We start from the raw sequence: 21493 nt of genomic DNA, 5'->3' as shown, positions 1-21493 counted from the left end.
CATTACAAACCCCAAGCTTCACACTGCATGCGGAGTCATGTAGTATGTGTATTAACCCAGTGGTCTGTGTTATTGGATAACGGGGCAGGAGTTGGGCCCAATTAGCAGACATTTTAAGTTCAGGCTGACAGTTTTATGTGGTATTAGTGAAAGTGAAGGAATTGTGCCTGACCTTCGTTCAGTTGCCTCACAGGCAATCTTGCCTATGCAGTGTTAGGTGTCATGGTTGTCCCTACTGCAGTGCGTGTTTGGCCCCAAACTTTGCCAACAGCAGGTAAAACAGGGATCAGGGGTCTCTATAGTTCAGCTCCTGAAAACAGCTCCCATGTCCCCTGAGCAGGCTTAAATCAAAACAGCCAAGCCCCTCCCCAAGCCATTGAGGGTGCGCAGCTCGTGTGGTACCCCCTCAATAGGCGGGACCGTACTTCACTCACTGGGCTCGCAGAAGCACCGGACGGTAGTGGAAGCCCAGGGCAGCGGTTGCAAGGGAGGGACCGTCCAAAACCGTGGTTGGTTTGAAGCACACAGAAGGACTCTGAGCGCCAGGGGGCATGGCTCTGAGCGAGGGAGAGAGTCTAGGACCGCGCGGAACGCAAGGGTGAGTGACATGTCATGCGAACACGCTGATTGGGAGGCTCTTGGCTGCAGAGTGCACCAAAAATAATGCTGCTGTATGGATAGTGCACTTACAAGCACAAATCCTATCCAGGTGACCACAAGAGGTGCAGCAGCAAAGCTCCCAAGCGAGGCACGTTTAGCGCCCATGGCTCACGCAGCCAATGAACTTGTCCCAACCATTCACATAGCCAGTTTCTGTCACCGTCTGAGTTTTTTCTTTACCCACAGCCAATAACCAACCGATGAGAGCTAACCCAGCCACTTGTAGGCCACGACCAAGAACGTCCTCGACAAACCAAGTGTGAATAAAATTCTTTAACCTATCCCATCTCTTCACAACATTCCCGTTAGTGACTATGTTTGAGCCGGATTGGCTGTGTGTGTTTCATAGCGCGGTTCGGGGCCATGGTTTGAATTACTGAACACACACAATGAATTTGAGTAAAATAGCGGCGCAAAAGTGAACGCCATCTGTTTCCAATTAATGCGACTGCGAGACAGCCAAATGTAAACAAGCGCGGGCACGATAATTGAAAACAGATGGCGCCGCTGCTCGCTCCCTAGACACATAGGCTATGGGAGGGGACATTTAAAGATAAGGCGTAACATACCCGAGCCTTTGGCCATTTGCATGCTTTCTTTTATGGAAGCCTTACGCTATGGCCAATCAAATGCGTGGCAGAAAAAAAAAAAAACAAGAGGAAAAGCTCTGGGAGTTGGAAGTCTTACAATAAGCCTCGCAGAGCAGCGCATGCGCGCTGGCTCAGGCGAGACCTAAAAAAAGTAGTTCTTTAAAAGTGAGCAGTCAAAGTACACAAGTAAAGAGGCTATGCTCCAGGGGAGAAAAAAAAAAAAAAATGGACAAGGCAACCATTTCAATTAGAAGCAAGTAAATGAGAGTGACATCACAGCCAATCAATGGCAAGCAATGGGTGAGATTTAAGCTCATTGTAAGATCCTGTAAAGCTGACAATATGTCTTTGAAACCAGACAGCTTGAGCTGTCTAGCAGGTTCGACCTAAAAATGAGAGAAGTTTTGACCAATGTTAGGATAATATGCGCCATCATAGTTATTTATGAGAATTAGCACTTTCATGAAGTAATATAGACAGACTTGGATAAGCTTGCCAAGCTTCATAAAGCTAAGAGGCATGGCAGCGTTAACTTCACAAACGTCCAACTCACCTAATGTATTAAAGAATCAAAGTATCTTAAAAGAAAACTGGTAGTCCTTTACAAAAACAAATTCATTACTGTTAAGAGACCCGACTTCATTTTAAGTCCCCCTAGGGGTGGGGAAAGAGGTGTAAACCAATTTGACATTACAAGGTTTGAATGATGGGTTTTTTCAATGCTTATGTGAAATGATTAGATAATATATTATATCATATTATGGCAGGAAACAATTAACCTTTTTGCAACACCAAAAACGAATTTCAGTGAGAAGATAACAATCTTGCCAAGCGTATTACCCTTAAGAAAATTCTTTACAATAGTAAAACCATTATAAAATGGACTTGGTGGCAGGTGGCAGTGACCAAGTGGGATGAAATGGTCATCTGTATTAAAACCAAGAAAGACAAACGCCCTGAAAAGAATGGAGTTATCCATAAAAGTAATTAAAGTAATTAGGGAGGCAGGGCAGGACATTGTTTTCTTGAATCCTGATGGTATGCGGAATCCCTCTGTGTGGGTATCTGTGATATTGTCATAGTGTTGCTGGGATCTGAAAAGGGGTTTGTTGAGGGAACTCCAAAGCACCCTCAATAGCCCCCCAGCTGAAAGACTTATCTCAACTGTATTCAATTCTACTGCCCTTAGGACACTTGGGGTAGAACAACCATGCCAGACCATTTTCGTTGTTGAGGTTTACTGTTTGATTAGTACCTATAGCAACACCGTTTGATTAGAGAATATTATCATGCAGTGTGCATGCCAATAATGTTGCAAAATGAAAGATGTAAATTCCCAAAATAATTTTTAAAAAGCAGAATGTTTCTTGGGATGCCATTCCATCCAGCAAACCAATCTGAAGGAAAGTTAAAACGTCACCCGGCTTGTAAAAATCAACATTAGGTAGTCTAAGGTGGTTCCTCACTGGGTGCAGAGAACCTTTGGGAGAAAGAACTGAGCGAAAAATACAACCTTAATGTTTTAGGCAGTGGAGATCACATTTATTTCATACACCCAAAATTGAAAATTAATTATTTTCTTGTTTTTTCCACCATTGTTTTCTACTTCTGTTTGGATACTTAATGCTAAACTGTGCGCTTTAGACAGCAGTTAGCACTACCAAAATGACTCTGGGTGCTTTCAATGCACAAACCTTATTTGTGCCTGCTCTGCTTGTTTTCTGAGTCAAGTGTGGGCAGCAATGAATCAGGTCCTAAAACAAGACTTACTTTAGCTTGGTTGATGATAGTGGGTATGTAGTCTCCGGATATTAAATGCACAATGACCACCTCTTAACCTTTTGAAATTATTATTGCTGCAGCAATTACACTCCATAACAGTCACGGGTAAGATAGAAAAGGCAAACATTATGAAACTCTTCAGCCAGCATTCCTATAAAAAGGAAACTAACTATACCACTTTCGTTCAGAAGTTCTTCTAAGATTTGAGGAAGTCTGAAAGCTGCAGCCTGAGCATCTTATTTTTTGTAAACAATTTGTATTTGATTCTGTCACAATACTAGACATCATGCGGTACATTTCAAAATACATTCCAGAGCTTTCATTTGTGACTAACATAAGATATTGTGTTTCAAAAACAAGGGGACCCCACATGTTTGTGACCTGGGGTAATTATGTAGTTCAACAAAACAGTGGTCTGGGTGAGGTCAAGGATCCTCAGGTAGCGAGGCTACAATTATTTAGTTTGAAGTTAATTCAATTGAAATCGTTGATATGCTGAAGCCAAGGCGGATCCAGTTCAGAAATGTATGCAAGGACACAGATTTTTAGAGGAAGGCATCACATTTGATTTAACATCATAAAATGGAGTAGCTTCTGTTTCTGTCATTTTTGCAGATAGAGAATATAAAATATATAAAGTGCTCACACATAAATAAGTGATAGTGCGTGAAGTGAGGTGTTTAGTGACAGTAAGAACTTTACATCGCATTGAAAAACAGATCAAAAGAACCCAGGTAATTTAAACAGTTTAAGGGAACTTTGAAATTGTGGTCGACGGCGTTTCGATCTTAGTAATTCAAGCTCATCATTAGGACAGTATGAAGTGCGAGCACGTAGGATTGCGTGAGTAATAATCCACAGATTATGGTCCGAAGAAGCAGACTTGTAATGGCCGAGGGGTCCTGATCGGGAACCGAAGGCCCGAGCGGAGGAGGAGACTTGTTTGGTTGAATCGAGGGAGGGAAGACACATGACTTTGCCCAATTAACTCCTAGTCCCGATGTCTTCCTATATTCCTCAAAAATTCCTGGATGCCACATATATACAGGAGGAAATCATCTGCATATAGCGAGACTATGTGTACCTTGTCATTAAGTGAGATACCGCACTCCTCACCACTCTGGTGAAGCTGCTGAGCTAAAGGCTCCGTTGCTAGTGCAAATAGTAGCGGTGAGAGAGGAAAACCCTGCCCGGCAACACGTGTCGACCCATTTTCTCCCAGGCGGTAGGTGCTGTGTAGAAGAGCCTAATCAGCCCCTGCAATCTCCCCGTTAATCCTACTTTATTCAGTGTGGAAAAAAGGTAGCCCCAGTTAACAGTGTCAAATGCCTTTTCTAGATCTAACAGCAGGCAGGCTGCATATGGCCACCGTGCTGGGGCCAGCTCCATCACTCGAAGGAGACTCCGGACATTCTGTGTGGTGAATATTTCAGGGATAAAGCCATTTTGGTTGGCATGAACCACACAGGGCATGTGTTCCACCAATCGGAAAGCTAATACTTTGCTATGGATCTTTTAATCTGTTCCCAACATTTATAATGGATGGTAAGTTGCGAGTTCTAACAGGTCTTTGTCTGGATTGGCCAGGGACACTAATAGGGATTCTCGCATGGACCGCGAAAGGTGACCCTCATCCAGGGCAACCTGGTATACCTCCAGTAATTTTGGGACTTACAACGACTCGTAGGCCTTGTAAAACTCAATGGGCAAATCATCCAGGCCCGGGGTCTTTTGCGTTGCTGCACCGTAGCTCCTGCAGCATGAGGTGCAGCGGATTGAGGTCTGAGAACGTCTTCCCTAAGTATTGTGCGTCTGCTACCTGTACCTGCACTGTGTAATGGCAACAAAATTAATCTATTCCGACATACAGGTCTTGTGGGGTAGAATAATAGGAGAACTCTCTAGCTCATCGGTGTAACTCCTGCCAGCTGTCGAGTAGAGAGAAGTGACTTATCCACTGTGTGAGACAAGCTGCCGCCGACATCACTGGGGAGGCAGGCAACAGGGATGTGAACCATCTAACTGTGGGCCAAGAACACAGTTGAAGTCACCTGCCTCAAAGGGAGATGGGCCCATCAGGTAGGGGTAAGGGAGAGGTGCGCCAAAAAAGCAGGTTGGGCCGTATTTGGTGCATCTATACTTCCTAACAATATGGGTCTGCCATCTAATAGGCCTTCTACTAGGACGTAGCGTCCCTCTGGTTCCGCGTCTACCATAGTTTACCTGAAAGGAACTCCAGGATGGATCCATATAAGCGCTCCCCTTGCAAACCCTGAGTAAGTGGTACTGTAGCATTGCCCATGCCAGCGCTTTTGCAATCGGACATCCTCTCCTTTTGCTATGTGAGTTTTATGAAATAACACTATCTGCGCTCTGTGTCTCCTTACATACTGTTGCATAGCATGCCATTTGTGCATTGTCCACATCCCCCTAACATTCCAGGTAAAGACCCCGTATGCTATCCATTCTGGGCTATATGCTGTAGTATGGGGTGGGGAAGGAGGGGACTGAAACCACAACCGAACGTGGGGGCAGAGGGGACGACTCCAAACATGTGAACACATATCATGACGCAAGGGGGTCTGTCATATATGGCTGGTCCGTCTTTTCCCATGTGATCCGCACAAAATAAACTGATACAAACCCTCTCAACTCCCACTCCAGGGCCGTTCCCAACGGGGCAACTGCCCAAACAGTTAATTGAACATCCCATGTTGGGGAGCTCAAAGATATAACAGTAATAGCCTTGCATAGAAATTGACGGGGGTAAGGCCTGTTTTATGGCACTGTAGTGTTGCTTCCTAATTGTATAGAGCTTCAGGTGCTAAGTGTGGAACAGAGCAGGCCGACATATGTGATAGACCCATGTCTACATTCCTATTACTTTATAAAGTACACTTGGCTGACCACTGGAATTCGGTCTACGATCCCTACCCACCCCCCTTCATGCACCGGCACCTAAATTGTGACCATCTATTCCTCACCATTAAGCAGTCTCAGTAAGGCAGGCTACGCAGTGATCTCTGTCTTTGGACACAGGAGAAGCAGCCATTCCACTTCAAAGATTTCTTAAGGTATAGAAACTTCCACCTTTCTTAAATCAAGATGTCGGCCGTCTGCGGGGTGACATCCGGTAAAATGAGTGAAAACACTGCTCAGAGAGTCTCTCGAGGCCGTGTCTGTATGGGCACCATCAATGCTCCACACTGGCAGAGAACACCATCCTGTCCACCAGGAAAAGGCTGTAGATAAAGCCTGTGACTATTGTGGTTGACGACCTATTCCTTGCAGTTTGCCCCTCCACCCCACACCGCCCCTAAGGGGCATTGCCGTTGGTGACGCTGATGCTCCTTCCTCGTAGCGACACTGCTCCACTCAGTCCCAGGCATCCGAGGGCTCAGTGAAGAAGTAAATGGTGTTGTTCACCATCACCTTTAGCTTGGCCGGAAACAACAGGAATTCCTTAGGCTTACTTGTCGGGAGTATTCGCTTCACGCCTAAGAATGAGGCTGTCTGGCGAGGAACAGCCACTGTGTAATCTGTAAATAAGTATATTCTTGCATTGCTGTGGAAATTGGATCTGCTGTGCAAGCTGATTGCAATTTTGCTTCTTTGTACCAGTAGTATATTCCCGCACCACCACAGATCTAGGGAAGGGCTCCTGCTAGTGCTCTCCTAGACAGAACTTGAGGGCTCACTCAAGAATGAAATGTGGTAATAGCTTGTCATGTGCTACTGTCTGGCTCTGCCAGTTTTCAAAGAATTGTACCATGTCCAACCCTTCGGCTACTTCAGGAAATCCTACTATCCAGAGATTGTTTCGGCGTGATCACACATCTAAGCCTTCCGCCCTGTTTTCAAGTTCCTGGACTTTATCAGTAAGCGATTGTACTTTGGCGACCAGTTCTGACGTTTTGGGCTAGAGTTCCGCAATGGCAGATTCCGTAGTTCCGACTCAGGTGCACAATTTCTTCTGATCCTCCTGGGGCAACTCCATTTCAATAACTACAGCGTCAACCCTACCTCTTATATCCTATCTGGTGTCAGCAATAGCCTCCAGGATTTTGTCCAATTTTGCATCCGTGGCCACTGAGGGGGCGGCATGCGCAACCTGGGCCAACACCCCCACCAGTCAAGACGGGACTCAGTAGCCTGTCCACTATGATATACTTGCACCCATTTCCCAGCCTGGTGAAGTAGGACGGCCCAGCCAGGTGCAGCCCCAGTGCCTGTGAGACAGCCTCAGTGTCTGCGTGATCACCTTAGTGCCTGCACATAAGCCTATTCGAGCCCCAGGACTGGGGAGGACCCTCCTCACCCCGTGCGTCTTGCAACCTCAGATGCACGGTGGGCATGAGAAGTCTGGATTTTGTTTTGCAGGCGGAGTGATATTGCAGTTTGAGTGATGTGCAGTCTGGGTTATGACTGGATTAGCTCCTGGGGAGGCCAGGAGGGGGCTCAGCACAGGGGAGACAGGGCCCACCGATCCCTAGTGGTCTCTTATCTCTTCAATTTTTGGCACCCTCCACAATGCCGCCAACTCCAGGGGCGAGGAAAGAATATCTGCCCAAAAAACAGCCCCCATGGGGGAGAAGGAGAGGCAGCATTCAGCAACCGTCTGCCCTCATCTACCACCAGCACTAGGCTGCAAGGCGTTTCGAGGTTTGCAAGGGCTTCTCACTTTTTGACTACAATGCTGATCAGGCGAAAGGTGGGGACTTCTATTTTTCATACCCTTGTTGGTTTCACCCAGCATCACATAGCCAGTCATCCTGGGCAGAGGGCTGCGGGTTTGCTCTAGGCCTCCTCCGTGCACAAACCAGGCATAATTGATTGCAGTCTCAGGGCAACGCTTCGGTGGTTTGTTTCCTCTTAGGAGGGGATGCCATTCCTCACAGCAGCTGCAACGAAATCAGGCAACCGTGAATGCCAGGCACAGGGGGGACGCGCTGCTCCTGCCAAGTACTTACTTCGGGTGCTGTGTGGGTGCCAACTCGATGCATGTGGCGATTTCCAGGTCTCGTACAGTCAGTAGCCCGTCATCTTCTATGGAGGGTGAATGTACTCGCTGCTACCACAGGGACAGATCAAGGGCCTGCACCTAATTTTACACAGGATGCACTCGGCAGGCAGCATGGGCTCCAGCATTCAGCTGCCTGCTCTAGAACAGCCCCTCATCTTTGCAGTGCCCGGGCCCTCTCCCGGCTCCAGCCCTCTGGTAGACAAGCGGCCTGGGCACCACCACCTGGTCAGCTCAGTTGTGCATCCCTAGGCCTGCCCCAAGCAGCCCCCGGTCTGCCACTCACTGCATGCAGGGCAAGGCCGCAGAGGCTCCCAGCCGTTCCTCAGCAGGTACCGCTGTTCCAAATCAACATCAACAGATGCCGCCGCTCAACCACGTCCGATCCTGCTATGTATCCAGGCTACGCCAGCTCGAGTTGCGGCGAAGTGTAACAGATTGTGGGTCTTGGGCACAGAGCTGCTCTAGCTCGCGTCTGCCATCTTCTGTGGCTTGGCCATGTCCCTCCCCTGCCACATGAGTATCTAACACCAAAAATTAGGAATTGATAACTTCTGAAAGCAAAGTAAATCCGATTGTGGTCCTCTACAATGTTTACTCAGTTCTAATATCTCCTGACCATGTGAGTATGCCTGCTTATTAAACCTAACTACTACTCCATCCTTTTTCCTTCCTTCTTTTGTCCCCTGCTTGTTTTGCTCATCTAGTCTTAAGTCTTACTCCCAAACGCATTGATGGATGGATGATAATATACTGTATCTTACATGTTGGTACATTTAGGTTAGTTGATCAGAACAGCAGAATTTGTGTACAACAGTACAACACCAGACACAAAATATGTTTGACGTCTGAGTTATATGCCCTATGTTGTGTGCTTAAATGTTTGTTTTACCTTCATCTATATGTATTTTCTTTCAACTCTGTAACCTTCCGATCAGCTCTGTTCCTAACTTATTCATATCACAAGAGAAAATTCTATGCCGGAATACTATAATACATATTAACTTAATTTTTACTCTATCCACAGGTCTTTTCTCCTAACTTGGAAGCATTATTGGTATGGTTTCTTATCAGCCCATACTTATTAACCCATTAACAGATTAAGGTGGTTTGGTAGACCAGTAGAGCTGCTATACTTTGGCGGTTCTCATGCCCAGTCACCCAGCCCCATTGGGCATCTGGGGAAGTTGGGTGCCAGATTTGCATTGGCGGGCCCCTCTGCTGGCTCTGCTGGTACAAACGTTTGACCTGGTGGCCTGCCTGCCACTGGAATGCGGGTCACAGTGACAATCACCCTCACCTATTAAGGCCAGGGTAACTAAACACCACCAGATTTCCCTGCCATGTACAGCAAGGGAAATCAATCAACCATTTGTATCCCAGTCTCATCTGGTGACTATTTCAAGTAATATGCGAAAGGAGTTTGGTGATCTCAGCCCTGTTTTTGTAAGCTAGACCTTTTGTCATTCGTATATACATACGCAAAAAATTACAAACACCAATTAAGCAAATTTGGAAAAAATAATTTAGAATGCTGCAGTTGACAGAATACTAGGGAAGGAGAGCTACATAAATACATCCCTCAATCTCTGAATCCTGAAAGCGAATTAAGAAGGGCAACTGTGGTGGTCTCAAGCATGTATCTGCTAGGTATCTCTGTAGCTAGGGAATGGTGTAGGCATCTAGAATGTAAGCACTGTCAGGGAGAATGTTTGGAATTGAAGAGTGGCAGTTGATTGGAGCCACTCGGTGGGTGAGGTCTCTGTTATGGACTGTACAAGAAAACTTCTTCAATCTACTTGAAGTGTTGCACTTTGATTTAAGTGAAGGACAACACCTCAGCAACAAATGGAATGACATTTGCCAGTGCAGGCCGGTCCAAATTCCTTTCCTCTCTAAAGTAAAAAAAAAAAAAAAAAGTAACCCACAAAATCGACTGTATGAAAGTCTATTTTTTTTAAAGAAAATATATTTGTAGCACACATAACCAAACAAATTCATTATAAGAGAGACAATATAAGCTGTAACCTAATGAAGGTTTTCAAACTGTTTGTGTGTGATACAAAATGCATTTAAATAGAGTACACATGAATGTGCAATCCTTACCTTAACAGTGGACTGATGGCAATGGACCACACTCTATCATCTGTCTGAATCGTATGCAAACACTGTCCTAATCTTCCCGAGGACAGAGACCACACCTAAGGATAAGGGATGAAAAAGAGAAGAGACTCAAAATGAGGTTTGAGACAATAGACAAGTAAAGTAACATTTACATGTTCTCTACTATATTGTTAAAAGGAAATAAAGCAGAAAACACCTATTTTGTAATACAAAGACAACACTGTGTGGCACGCCTGTGGAGGAAGGTCCACCACATTCAGGCATTGCTCCTATGAGGTGGATGTGTCCACCCCCTGACATCAAGTGAAGATCCACATGGGGCCAAAAAATAGTTGAGGCAATTTCACCATGCCCGAGTGGCATGATGGAATTGTGGTCACCGTAGGTGGATCCTAGAAATGTATTGCCATAGTTGGATCTTTTCAGTAGCCACTTAACAAGTGGCCCTAAGATATGGGAAGTTTGCTTTCAAAACACTAGGACTCATGCAGTTCTGTGCGAGACTGTCATGTAAACCACAGAGATTTTGCATGAAACTGCATGGAAGAGGAGCTGTCAAGAAAGGTGCTGTACCAACAAGTAAAAATTGGGTTATCCGCCATCACTAGTTTTGGTGGCATCCACACCGTATACAATGCGTTTCAGGTGGCACAGAAGTTCCGCTTTGAAGGCGGAAGCCTTTCCCTGCCCTTTAATAGGGCAGTGAAAAGCAGAGGTGGGTGAGGCAAGACTTCCATGATCTTTTTGCTCAAGTCTTGCTACCTTGCTCCTCATAATTACATGGTATGTGTCTCCAAGGGACCATAAAATAGACCTTTTTTCGAAAGGCAAGCATGTTTAAAAGAGGTTGAGACAGCAAACCTGGTGCACTAATATCAGAGCATGGATTTATTCTCACAAAAAATACAAAGAAGTCTTTGGAAAGACATTGGTGCGTTCCCTTGGCTGTGGCTATCCAGAATTCCGCAATTGCTTGGGATTCTGTACAGCATCAAACAAACCTTGCTTCATCAGCTCATCAGTCCGCTTATCTGCACTTGGCTTCTGCAATTAATACTGAGTGCTTCGATATAACATCTTGTCCAGATAGACAGTCGCCATTCCTGTAGCAGGACTTCAGAGATGGCTGTAATGGTTATTTAATGTCATATGCTGGGAGGGATGGCAGATTACAATTGCCTGCTGGTACTGAGCAGTATATTGTGCCAATTCACTTAAAAAGAAATTTTCTGAGTCAGTCTTCACACTTGTGTATGGCATCCAGGACAGCAGTATCATGCCATGATTCAAAGAAGCATTGGTACAGATAATAGGTATCGCCTATCAGAGCTATTGGCTTGGCAATGTCGCAGCCATGTTGGACAGCAGTACAATTGCTGTGAAGCATAGCTTAAGTAATAAAATAGCACTTTGACATGGCCAGCACTATGTGTCATTTTTTACTGAACCCCCAAGTCAACACGTAGAAGGGGAAGGAGGCCAAAATGGAGGATGCGAAACAAGAACATGGGTGGGGGAGGAATAATTAAACAATAAAAAGGCAATGACGCAGCCAGTGCTGGGCACCTCATAGCATTTTGTTTTATTGCTCCTCTGAGGGAAAACACAGAGGCAGGGAGAGAACACGGAGGGAGGGTAGCAGGGACGCCGGGGGGGAACACATGGGCGGCGGAGGGTGTACGAGGTGGGCTGGGGGAAAGCAGACGGAGAACAGAGGGACTGAGAAAGAACACGAAGGAGACAGCTGAAAAACACACACTCGCAGTGTGCTTAGACAAAATCAATAAAGTTGCGCCTGAAAGAATGTGCAGGGGAAGGACGCAAATAATGCATCCATGCTCGAGTGGAGGGATGAAATGATTAAATTAATTAATCTCAGCCACTGCTAATCACTAGGGGCTGCTTCCCAGTCCATCGTTATTTTGCACAGGACACAAAAACCGCATGAGTTTTCAAATAATTCAGGTTCAAGGGAATGTTACAAATGGACCACACACCTGTGGAATCAAGTAATGATTCTCTGGCAGTGCAACGCCTCGTGCCTACTTTGGTTCATATATAAAGCATTCTATATGAAGTCTTAATACAATTGTCAGAGTTTTCATAGGTCTCTCTTTTAATGAAACTGAAATGAGGTAACCTTCACAATAAATTCAGCTCCTTTTCCATGTCCCTGGTTTTGGATTGAAATAGCTCGCAATTAATGTAACTCCTCCCCATTAGACTTTATAACATGGGAGGATGCATCCCAGAGACTGCTGAAGCAGACTGAATTATTTCTTCTAAAGACATGAACTGTTATTCTCCAATTGCCTCGTTTTGGACCTTGTACACACTTATTTGCTCTCAAATATTTTTCAATGAAGCATTCGTGTCTCTTGTGTTTGAAGTATGTAGAATGTGCTGGGGACTGAAAACACGATTGTGGTACGATTTGTATTTTACCATTGCGTGTGTAAATGCGCAGATGGGTGTAACTTTCTATTTACTCGACTGCAGTGGTTGCCTATTGGGGTAGGCATGGTCATGCATACTTGGCAGTAGTCATCTGACTTGGCCTCACATTTTGATTGTCGTTTATGGTGAAACGGGATCCTTCTTGATTACTTGATCTCAGGGGTGGCTCCTCCATGTGGGCGGAGGAGCGATCCCCACTGCTTTCTCGCAGTACGAGAAGCAGAAGGGTTTGGTTGGGGGTGGGCGGTTTTGCTCTAGGGCAGGGGAGGAGTGGCTTGCCCACTGTTGAGGGCGCTGACTGGTCGGCCCTCTGGGGCCAACCATACCAGTCATGTGCATTCTGCCATTTCTCCATGTAGGCTGCAAGCAGCCTACATAGAGAAAATGGCATCCCTATAGACGCCTGGCTGGTCGGCGTCCCGACCAATAACAACGCTGCCTTTGCAGCGTTGTGATTGGCTTAGGGGAGGGGAGGGAGGCATCCTGCTTCCAGGAGAGGAGCAGACAAAAGCGGGACCGGGTCGGCGAAGGTAAGTTAACTTTTTTATTTTCTTTATAAATTAAATCCCCCCCCTCCCTGCGCGCCCCCCTGCCTCTCCACCCGCGAGTCATGCCGGCTGCGACTGCTTGCTCTGTGTACACTGCCATCCCAAATGAGCTTGCTTGAGTTGTCCTTAAAAGTTCCACTTGGCAATTTATTGCATTCTTTTTCGTGTGTCCAAATTCTACAACAGGTGCACCTATTGTAACGCAGGTTGTGCTTAATCAGAAGCACAATGCGGAAATATGGCGGTATTACCTCTATGCATGTTTAATGTTATTCAGACTAGTGACCAATCCCATGCGCCGGGCCTTTTTTTTTCCATTTATAAAGGAAACAAAATAGAAACATCTATCTGTAAGAAATCCTTGCCACATGGTGGTGTAAGCAGGGATTTGGAAAAGTAGTGAAGCCAAATCAAGAACTGGAGTTTATCTGCATTCAGCCAATATATCTCCAAAATGCTTAAAAATATGACCGGGGAATATCTGTCTCCTATAAGCCATGAATGTGAACTTGTACATTCTCCGGTCTAAAATCTCATCAATACTTAGGCAGTCCTTAGAACCATCTGCAGTTTCTGGATTTAAAAGTCTCATGAATAGTTTACTTATATGTTTTGTAAGAAGGATCACATTATAAAATGAATAAATACAGTCATCACTGTAACTGCTAAGAGTAAAAGACTAAGAAATCACTGGAATTTGTAAACTGAGAGTAGGTTTCCTTGGTTATTTCAAATAAACTAAATTGTTCTCTAAGTGATCAGAGTTCACTGCATGGTTTAGCAAATTAATCTATTGTTGTTAATATCAGCCGATGCCTTAATGGTTAAGGCTGATCAAATCCGGTTCTTCTGAAAGGCAAATCAAAAATATCAGTAATTATGTATTTCTGAGGCCTATGGTCAACGAAGGTCACCCCCACCTTCCCACCCTTCAAACAGTCGTGTCTGGCATGACTCGCAAGGCTATTTATTAAAAAAAAAAATTACAACTTTTACCTTTGGCTCCGGTCCAGCGTCGCGTCTCCTTTTCGCTCTGCTCCGAGTCCCAGAAAGCAGGCAGTCTCCCTCTCCTCCCCTAAGCCAATCCCAACGCTGCAATGGTGGCGTTGTAATTGGCTGGGACGCCGACTGCACAGGCGTCTATGGGGAGGCCGTTTTCTCCATGCAGGCTGCATGCAGCCTACATGGAGAAAACAGGAGAGTGCGTATGACTGTTTTGGTAGGCCCTGGGGCTGACCAAACAGTCAGCACCCACAACAGTGGGCAAGACACTCCTCCCCTGCCCTGCAGCAGGACCGCCCACCCCCAACCAAACCCTTCTTTCTGCTTTCTCGCAGTGCGAGAAGCAGAAACATAAAATGGTATGCCTGCCTCTGCTCTACATACTTCCTAACCATCTCATACACATGAGGTACACATTACATTTAAGAATAGTATCCATTAACAGCTCGATGGATGACCCTAACAACAAGGATAGAAACCTCTCAGTCACCAAAAGAAAACAACTCCACCTAAACTGTGTGCTGGTGAATGCCTGTTCAGTGAGCAAAAACAAATATACCATTTTTGATCTACTCTCAGCGACCGTTTGAACCAGACATACAATTCATCACAGAAACCTGGTTTGGAAAAGAAATTGCTTCAATGCTTCTTGAAGCTATCCGACCTGGATATTAGGCCTTTAAACACAACCAACAAGAAAAGAAAGGAGGTGGGCTCAGTGTCGTTTTTAAAGGATACCATAATAGACACCAAGATGGAAGAATTGATGATACACAGATGGGAAGCCCTTCTTACTAGATGCAAATCCAGCTCCACTTTCACCTACAGCTTTATTTGCTCTACGGAATTCAATCCAACAATGGAGGCTTTACAGATGCTTTTTTTTGATGCTCTATCATATTGGTCTACCAAGCTCTTCAACATATGAATACTCTGTGACCTAAACATTTGGTTCATTAAACCAAATATGCATCACCCAAGTGTACTTTTTTTAGGGTTAAACACACAACACGCACAACAGATCAACTTCAGACATACCCACATAGCAGGTCTTACACTGGATGTCATCTTCTCCAACCTGGAGTTAATCGTTACTCAACAAATTTCACCAGTCACATGGATAGACCACCACATCATCACTTTCTCACATAAAAGGCCAAACAAAGTATAAATTGAATCCTGCCATAACAGAGCAACTTACAGATCAATAGAGCTAATTATGCATGCAGAAAGTAGAATCTTTGCAAACCACAAACATGCAATTCGAGATAATAAAGCCAGAAGAGACCCCAGTGGGTTTTTGGTGCAAGTCACATTAGTTAAAGTGATACTAGCATTTTTTCTTTTTGATTAGTGAATGGAAAAGCAACGGTTTATACAAAATGCACAAAAATGGAGTTCAAAATAAATGCCTATGTAGTAGGCAATAACAGGCCGATGTTTACCAACCTCAACCACACTTGGTTTCCTCAGAAATATGATTTTTAAAATTTGCTTTTTAAATATTAATAAAAACAAAATTCTCAATAAAGTATCAGAATTTTAACTTGAAACATCTAATAGATGCTTTTATAGTTTCGAATGGAAATACTAAATAGCATTAGGCATAATCATCTTCATTGAACACAACATGTTCAATAAACTTTCACAATTCAAAAAAACAGATATAAAATTACATTAATTTATTTTGTATTAGGAGCTATTGTAACATGATAGTGTCCTAAGCCTGGTCATCCAGCTCTCCCACATGCTAAAATATTATTTATTAACATATGCCATTTCCTGTTGGCAAAATAAAAGATGAATAACAGTTCCCACGTGGTGTCCCTTGGGATGTCATGCATATCATTCACTACTGATAAGGATGGCAAAACTTCTCAGTTGGAATATCAAATACTTCCTACTGCCATTAGGATTTGGCAGAGCTTAAAATAATAATTAGAAATTGCAGCAAATTCACAATAGAAATTACAATTAAAAAAGTTAATCAATATAGGTTTTCAATAAAGTAAACGTAAATAAATCAGCTAATGTTAAGATATTACTGCTACAGTTCTCTCTTGTAGGGATTTCCACTAATTCTAATTCTCTAATAAAGGGTAGTGAGAGTAGCAAAAATCAAGATTTCCACCCGAGTTTAAGGACTCCCTACAAAATGTCAATCCAGTTCATTCAAGTTATATTCCTACTTTTGTAACTAAACTAAGATTTGTAATTTACAGGATGCTCTTTACAAGTCTCACTCAAATTTCAGCATAACAGTCAAATAAGCTGCCTACACAGATTTACAATTAACTTTCACCCAGTCCCAATATTGATTTCAATACACCTGCCTATAGACATAAAATGAAGCTTAGTAGATGGTACATGATGGGTGGTCTACAGGATATAAATTGGTGCAACTTAGCCAAGGAGACTTCTTACGCCTCGGATCAAAAGACTAACATACCTATAAAGAAATGCTTAATGCCATCAGGATTAGCTCACTTGACTTAGACTCTTTTAGGAGTCTCAGGAAAGGATGTACTGGTGACTTGGGACAGTCTTTAATCTGTGCACCCCTAAATGCCATTAATATACAGCTATAGCTTTAACAAATGTAAGCACATTTATTTTCTCAAAGATAACCTTCAGATAAATTATGCACGGCACAGTGATTTATTTTTTAAGGCTGGGCTGAAGGCTCCATCTCATTGAGTTACCAATCAAGACATTATCTGTGTAGCCTAATGAACAAGTTAACATCTGTGCCATCTTAGGCTGGTTTGAGACAACAGCCCTAACAGCACCATCAAGATAAATAAATGTAGATTATAAAAAGAAGAGGCATTGCAACACGCACATGTAGCACCCACTCTAGCACAAACCTTTTATTTTGAAGCTTGTTCCCATTCAACCCTCGTGTTGTCCAGTTGTTTGTATACAAATGACTCCGCCAACTAGTCTGGAGTAAACGATTCAAATTTTTACCATAAATGTAACATTGGAGATGTGTACAGTCATATTAGAAATACAGGCCAATAAACACATATATGCTCTTCTGTACAGATAGTAAGAAAGTCACACACATTATTTCACGGTTAGTGAAGACACACACACAAGTGCCGTCATCATTGGATGGTGGACAAACGCATACAAGAATATATGCTGTGACCCAGTCAATTGAGGCACTCTTATTAAAGACATATATTAGCAATCAGTGCGTCATTGCCATACATATTACATTGGTTAGAAGTACATCCCAATTACTTGCACTTTAATCATCACGAAAATATTATACAACCATACATTAAGTAATGAACACATACACAGACTTGTATTCAGTAACCACACATTCTGTGTTCTGCTCAATATATCATATGCACACATTTTCCTGCCCAAAGATTAGTGGCCTCAGAAAGGGAGACCATGTCTCGACCCACAGTCAAGTGTTACACTGACTTTTAGTCACTAGCTAAATAACATTTCAGATCTTATGCCTGGCCCATAAATGTATCCAGAGGAATGCTACTTCTGCCTTCTGCTGACAAAATAGCAATCTACCCACCAGTGCAAACTCTGAGATCATTGAACTTTGATTCCAAGAAACATAACATGATGCTCAACAGAAGGAAACGACACCCATCAAATTCAAAAACTTAGCACAGGAATTACATTTTTGGGAAATTATATAATTCTGATTCAATTCCTAAAACCATATCTATAACCCGAGGTAGAATAGTTTCAGTGGGTGTTGATAAGAGATAACGTCAAGAGGCCGTTCAACTAGTTTGTAATACTCCATCTCACTCTCTCTCCAACACACCTTCCTATCCAGCTCTCAAACCAAAATAACCTCAAACTTAAAACTGTCAAGGCTTGTTTTTAGTGTATGATGCTGCTTCCCTTTGTTTTCAAGGAAGATTGTAAAATGTGGGTGACTCTAAGCAAAGAGCTTATTGGTTTTGCATCTTTGCTCTTTCACATCAACCTGTATTTACCACACACACCGATAATGTGGAATTATTTCTATTCATTTCAGAATTATGTAGTATTTAAGCGCAATATTAAAAAAACAGGGCAGTGCATTTTCCTTATGGTTATCCTTTGCTTTAGGCATTCACTATTAATCATCAGATCCAGCTACACAGAGTGTTATCAAAGTAGTGAGTTGGAAGTAAAGCAACTTTGCTAAATTGAGACTGTGGTTGTAAGGAACATAACGCTAATAGAGTAAATATACATTAACTTTTAAACACAAGAGTCTCCTCCAAGACTCAATGAAACAACAGTACAAATTCACCTTAGCTGTACGGTCCCTGGAGCCGCTCACAATGACGCCTCCCCGGCAGTCGATGCAATTCACATCCTGCTCATGCGCTGTGAACTGTAAACTGATGGTGCTGTGGATCTTATGAAGGGCAATCCTTCCATCTCTGTTGAAGACACCAGAGTCAAGCATCAGCAACCAATGCACCAACAAATACTGCATAAAATAATAACTAGATCATGGCTGTGGGAACTTGCATTTGTGAACGTCAGAGTAGCAGGTCAATATATGCACAAACAAAACTGCAGCAACATCAGTTGATGACCTCTACACTATTTCAGGATATGTCCAGTGCCACCCCTTTTTCATTGAACTTCATGTGCAGCAGGAGGAGGGTGGGAAAAGAAGGGACTGTCCTCATACATTGGCTCGAGGTACTTTTCTCATACATGGACACATAGTACGCTGCTGATATGCAGTTGCGTGTCCCTTTCAGCCAGGTGGGTGAAAACTAAGTCCGACACCCCTATATTCCCTCCATCCTCACAAATGTACTCATATTAACAAACTATTTGCACAGCATACTCACTCGTTGCTTTCCAATCTATAACTAAGAACATGATATTAGCCACTATCCAGCTTTCCAGGATAGAGTTGGGAGAATGGATCCAAGAACATGGGGCTGTTTAACTGATAGAAGAGAAAACAGATAAAACATTGTTGAGCTCCTAAAAGTCAAACTTCCTGACAAGATGATGTCAGTTCAGATGATGAGGCTCAAACTACAGACTGGGGACAAATAAGAAGGAATGGTGCTAAAAACCTAGGCTTTAAGGGACTTAAATCTGGAATGATAGTCCTCATGTCTGACATCTCCCGTTTCCTGATGGCAGACCTGAAGATGAGACACTAATCCCCTTCACAAGCAAAGTTAAACTGTTACCGCACGGGTGAACGAAAAGAAGTCTTGAACTCGGAGAAAACATTCCCACAGGTGAAATTAAGAACTGTTGCTAAGCTAACCCAGGGAGATGTCCTGGGGTCTAGATGATTAGATAAAGAGTAGTACATAACCCATTTATTTTATCACTTAAGATACCGAGAAGAGGGAACAGCCATGGTGTTCATGGTGCTTTCACCTTCTTCGCATAGAATCCAGTTTATAATAGATTATTAATATGAAACTATTTTTGCATGGAGGGTCACATCGGTGGGCAGACGTAAAACCACAATGGTGGGTTCCATACATAAGGGCTGTGTCTTAGTTTCATGGGCTTGTGCTCTTCCCTTCATAAGGTGGAAAGCATCACAGTAACCTTCTTTGCCAATTATGGAGCAAATCCATCTGTGGGGTCTAATGTTACAGGCAAATCAAAAATTCTTCCTTTTCAATGTAAAGTGCACAAGTGTGTCGGTTATATGCTCAAGCAGTTGTCAAAGTTACAAAGCTATGCTTACCCTCCTCCACTGACGATATGAGAGTTGGCAATAACAAATCGGCACACGTCTTCTCTGTGACCCGAAAACACCGATAAGGGCTGGCGGTGAAAGCCATTACTATCAGCACGTAGCTGGTAAGACCGGATATCTTCGGCCTGAGAAAGGTATAATACGTCATCATCTAGCTGGATCCAGGGCATCAAACTAAGGAAAGATGAAAAAAATATACAAACTGTTTCAAAAAATTACAAATTGACACCACCAACAATAATACCACAGAGCTTCTCCCTTACTAAAATGTCCTATTTAAATAAATCCCATCACAAAAAAATCTATGTTGTTTTACTAAGTTTAACGTTTGGCGTGCTTTGCCATTTATGTGCATATCACACGTTCACCAATGTTGAATGAAAAGTGACACATCCATCTTCTGCCCTGTATCCCACAACTCTGTTTTGTCTACAAGGAGGGAGGGGGCTGAGCAAATGTCAATCAAAGCAAGAGGCCAGCAGCAGACAAGACAGATTAGCACAGCAGGGTAAGGCCACTAGAGAACAAGATGCACACGTATAAAAGGGCTGTAAATGTAATGGAAAATTTATCAACAAACTTGAAATGTTCAAAACACAAAAAAGTAAACATTTCATAAATATACCGATTGCCTCGTTTCTTGGTGCCCTGTTGCTTTCAAAAAGAAGGCATTGTCTGTGTGGATGGTTCACCTAAATAACTTGGCTTGATCGCTATTTTCAAAGCTTTTTATTGCACCACGGCGTGAATTACAGGGACTTTAGACGTATGTTCTACCCTCCCTACAAGCACAGGACCGTTTCGACCGGTCTGAAGGTTTGTCGTCGCTTAAAAGGGCCTTCCCTGCTGTACCTTCGGCAGCTCTGACTCACTCGAATTCTGAAATTGTAGTTCTGTTTAATTGGAAGACTCGAGATTACACATTAAAACATCTGGATCGGTATTTACATATTCAGTCGTTTCCGGACGAATGCAGCATTGGCTGCAAAACATATAAAAAGGATAAATGCAATGCAGCATCTAACAAAATCTGCGCAGGCAACAATACCTACCGCTTGATTTACACATCGTGTAGGCTAGATCGTTTTACAGTGTAGTTGCACGTGCGCAGAAATCAAGTATGGAACCATGGAGGTACCTGCGCTGTAATGTGAAACCTTTTATATTTAAGAGAAACTCCCGAACGCGCCCTTTTAACAAAGCATTCATTTGGGGACCTCTGTTAAATCAAACATTTCTAATTGAAATAAAACACGTGTAACCCATGAAGTGGTACAGGACAAAGTTATCAATATCTTTCCGACCATTAAATAAAACACAGTATTACCACATCCGGTTGTTGCTACAATGCAGCGGATTCATTTAGCTGACTTGTGTCTGCGTGGGTGACAGAGTCAAGTGTAATGTCTCAGTACAAAAGCTCCTAAACTGCTAAAATGAGCTGGGAGTTCACGGCACAGGTCTCTACTCCGCAGCCAACGCCAAATGAAAACAAAACCCATTACACTGCAGGCCCAAGACCGCAGTGTAGACATGAAAGTGACGAAAATTAAGGGTCAATGCACTGTGAAATAGGACAATAAGGGATAAA

The 21493-nt window shown here is 43.5% G+C and overlaps 1 protein-coding gene across 1 annotated transcript in view; it reads right to left on the bottom strand.

Moving 5' to 3' along the window:
- Window positions 1–21493, bottom strand: part of FBXW4 (F-box and WD repeat domain containing 4) — a 609765-nt gene that overhangs the window by 371864 nt on the left and 216408 nt on the right. The window contains exons 3-5 of the mRNA XM_085606457.1: window positions 19891–20076; window positions 18466–18598; window positions 10159–10253 (exon numbers count right to left, since the gene is read on the bottom strand). Of these exons, the coding sequence (XP_085462583.1) occupies window positions 10159–10253; window positions 18466–18598; window positions 19891–20076 (414 nt within the window). The remainder of the gene's footprint in view (window positions 1–10158; window positions 10254–18465; window positions 18599–19890; window positions 20077–21493) is intronic.

The sequence above is a fragment of the Triturus cristatus genome, chromosome 1_2 (genome assembly GCF_964204655.1).
Source record: "Triturus cristatus chromosome 1_2, aTriCri1.1, whole genome shotgun sequence".
In the NCBI taxonomy this organism is placed as follows: domain Eukaryota; kingdom Metazoa; phylum Chordata; class Amphibia; order Caudata; family Salamandridae; genus Triturus; species Triturus cristatus.
This window is presented reverse-complemented; position numbering and strand designations above follow the sequence as displayed.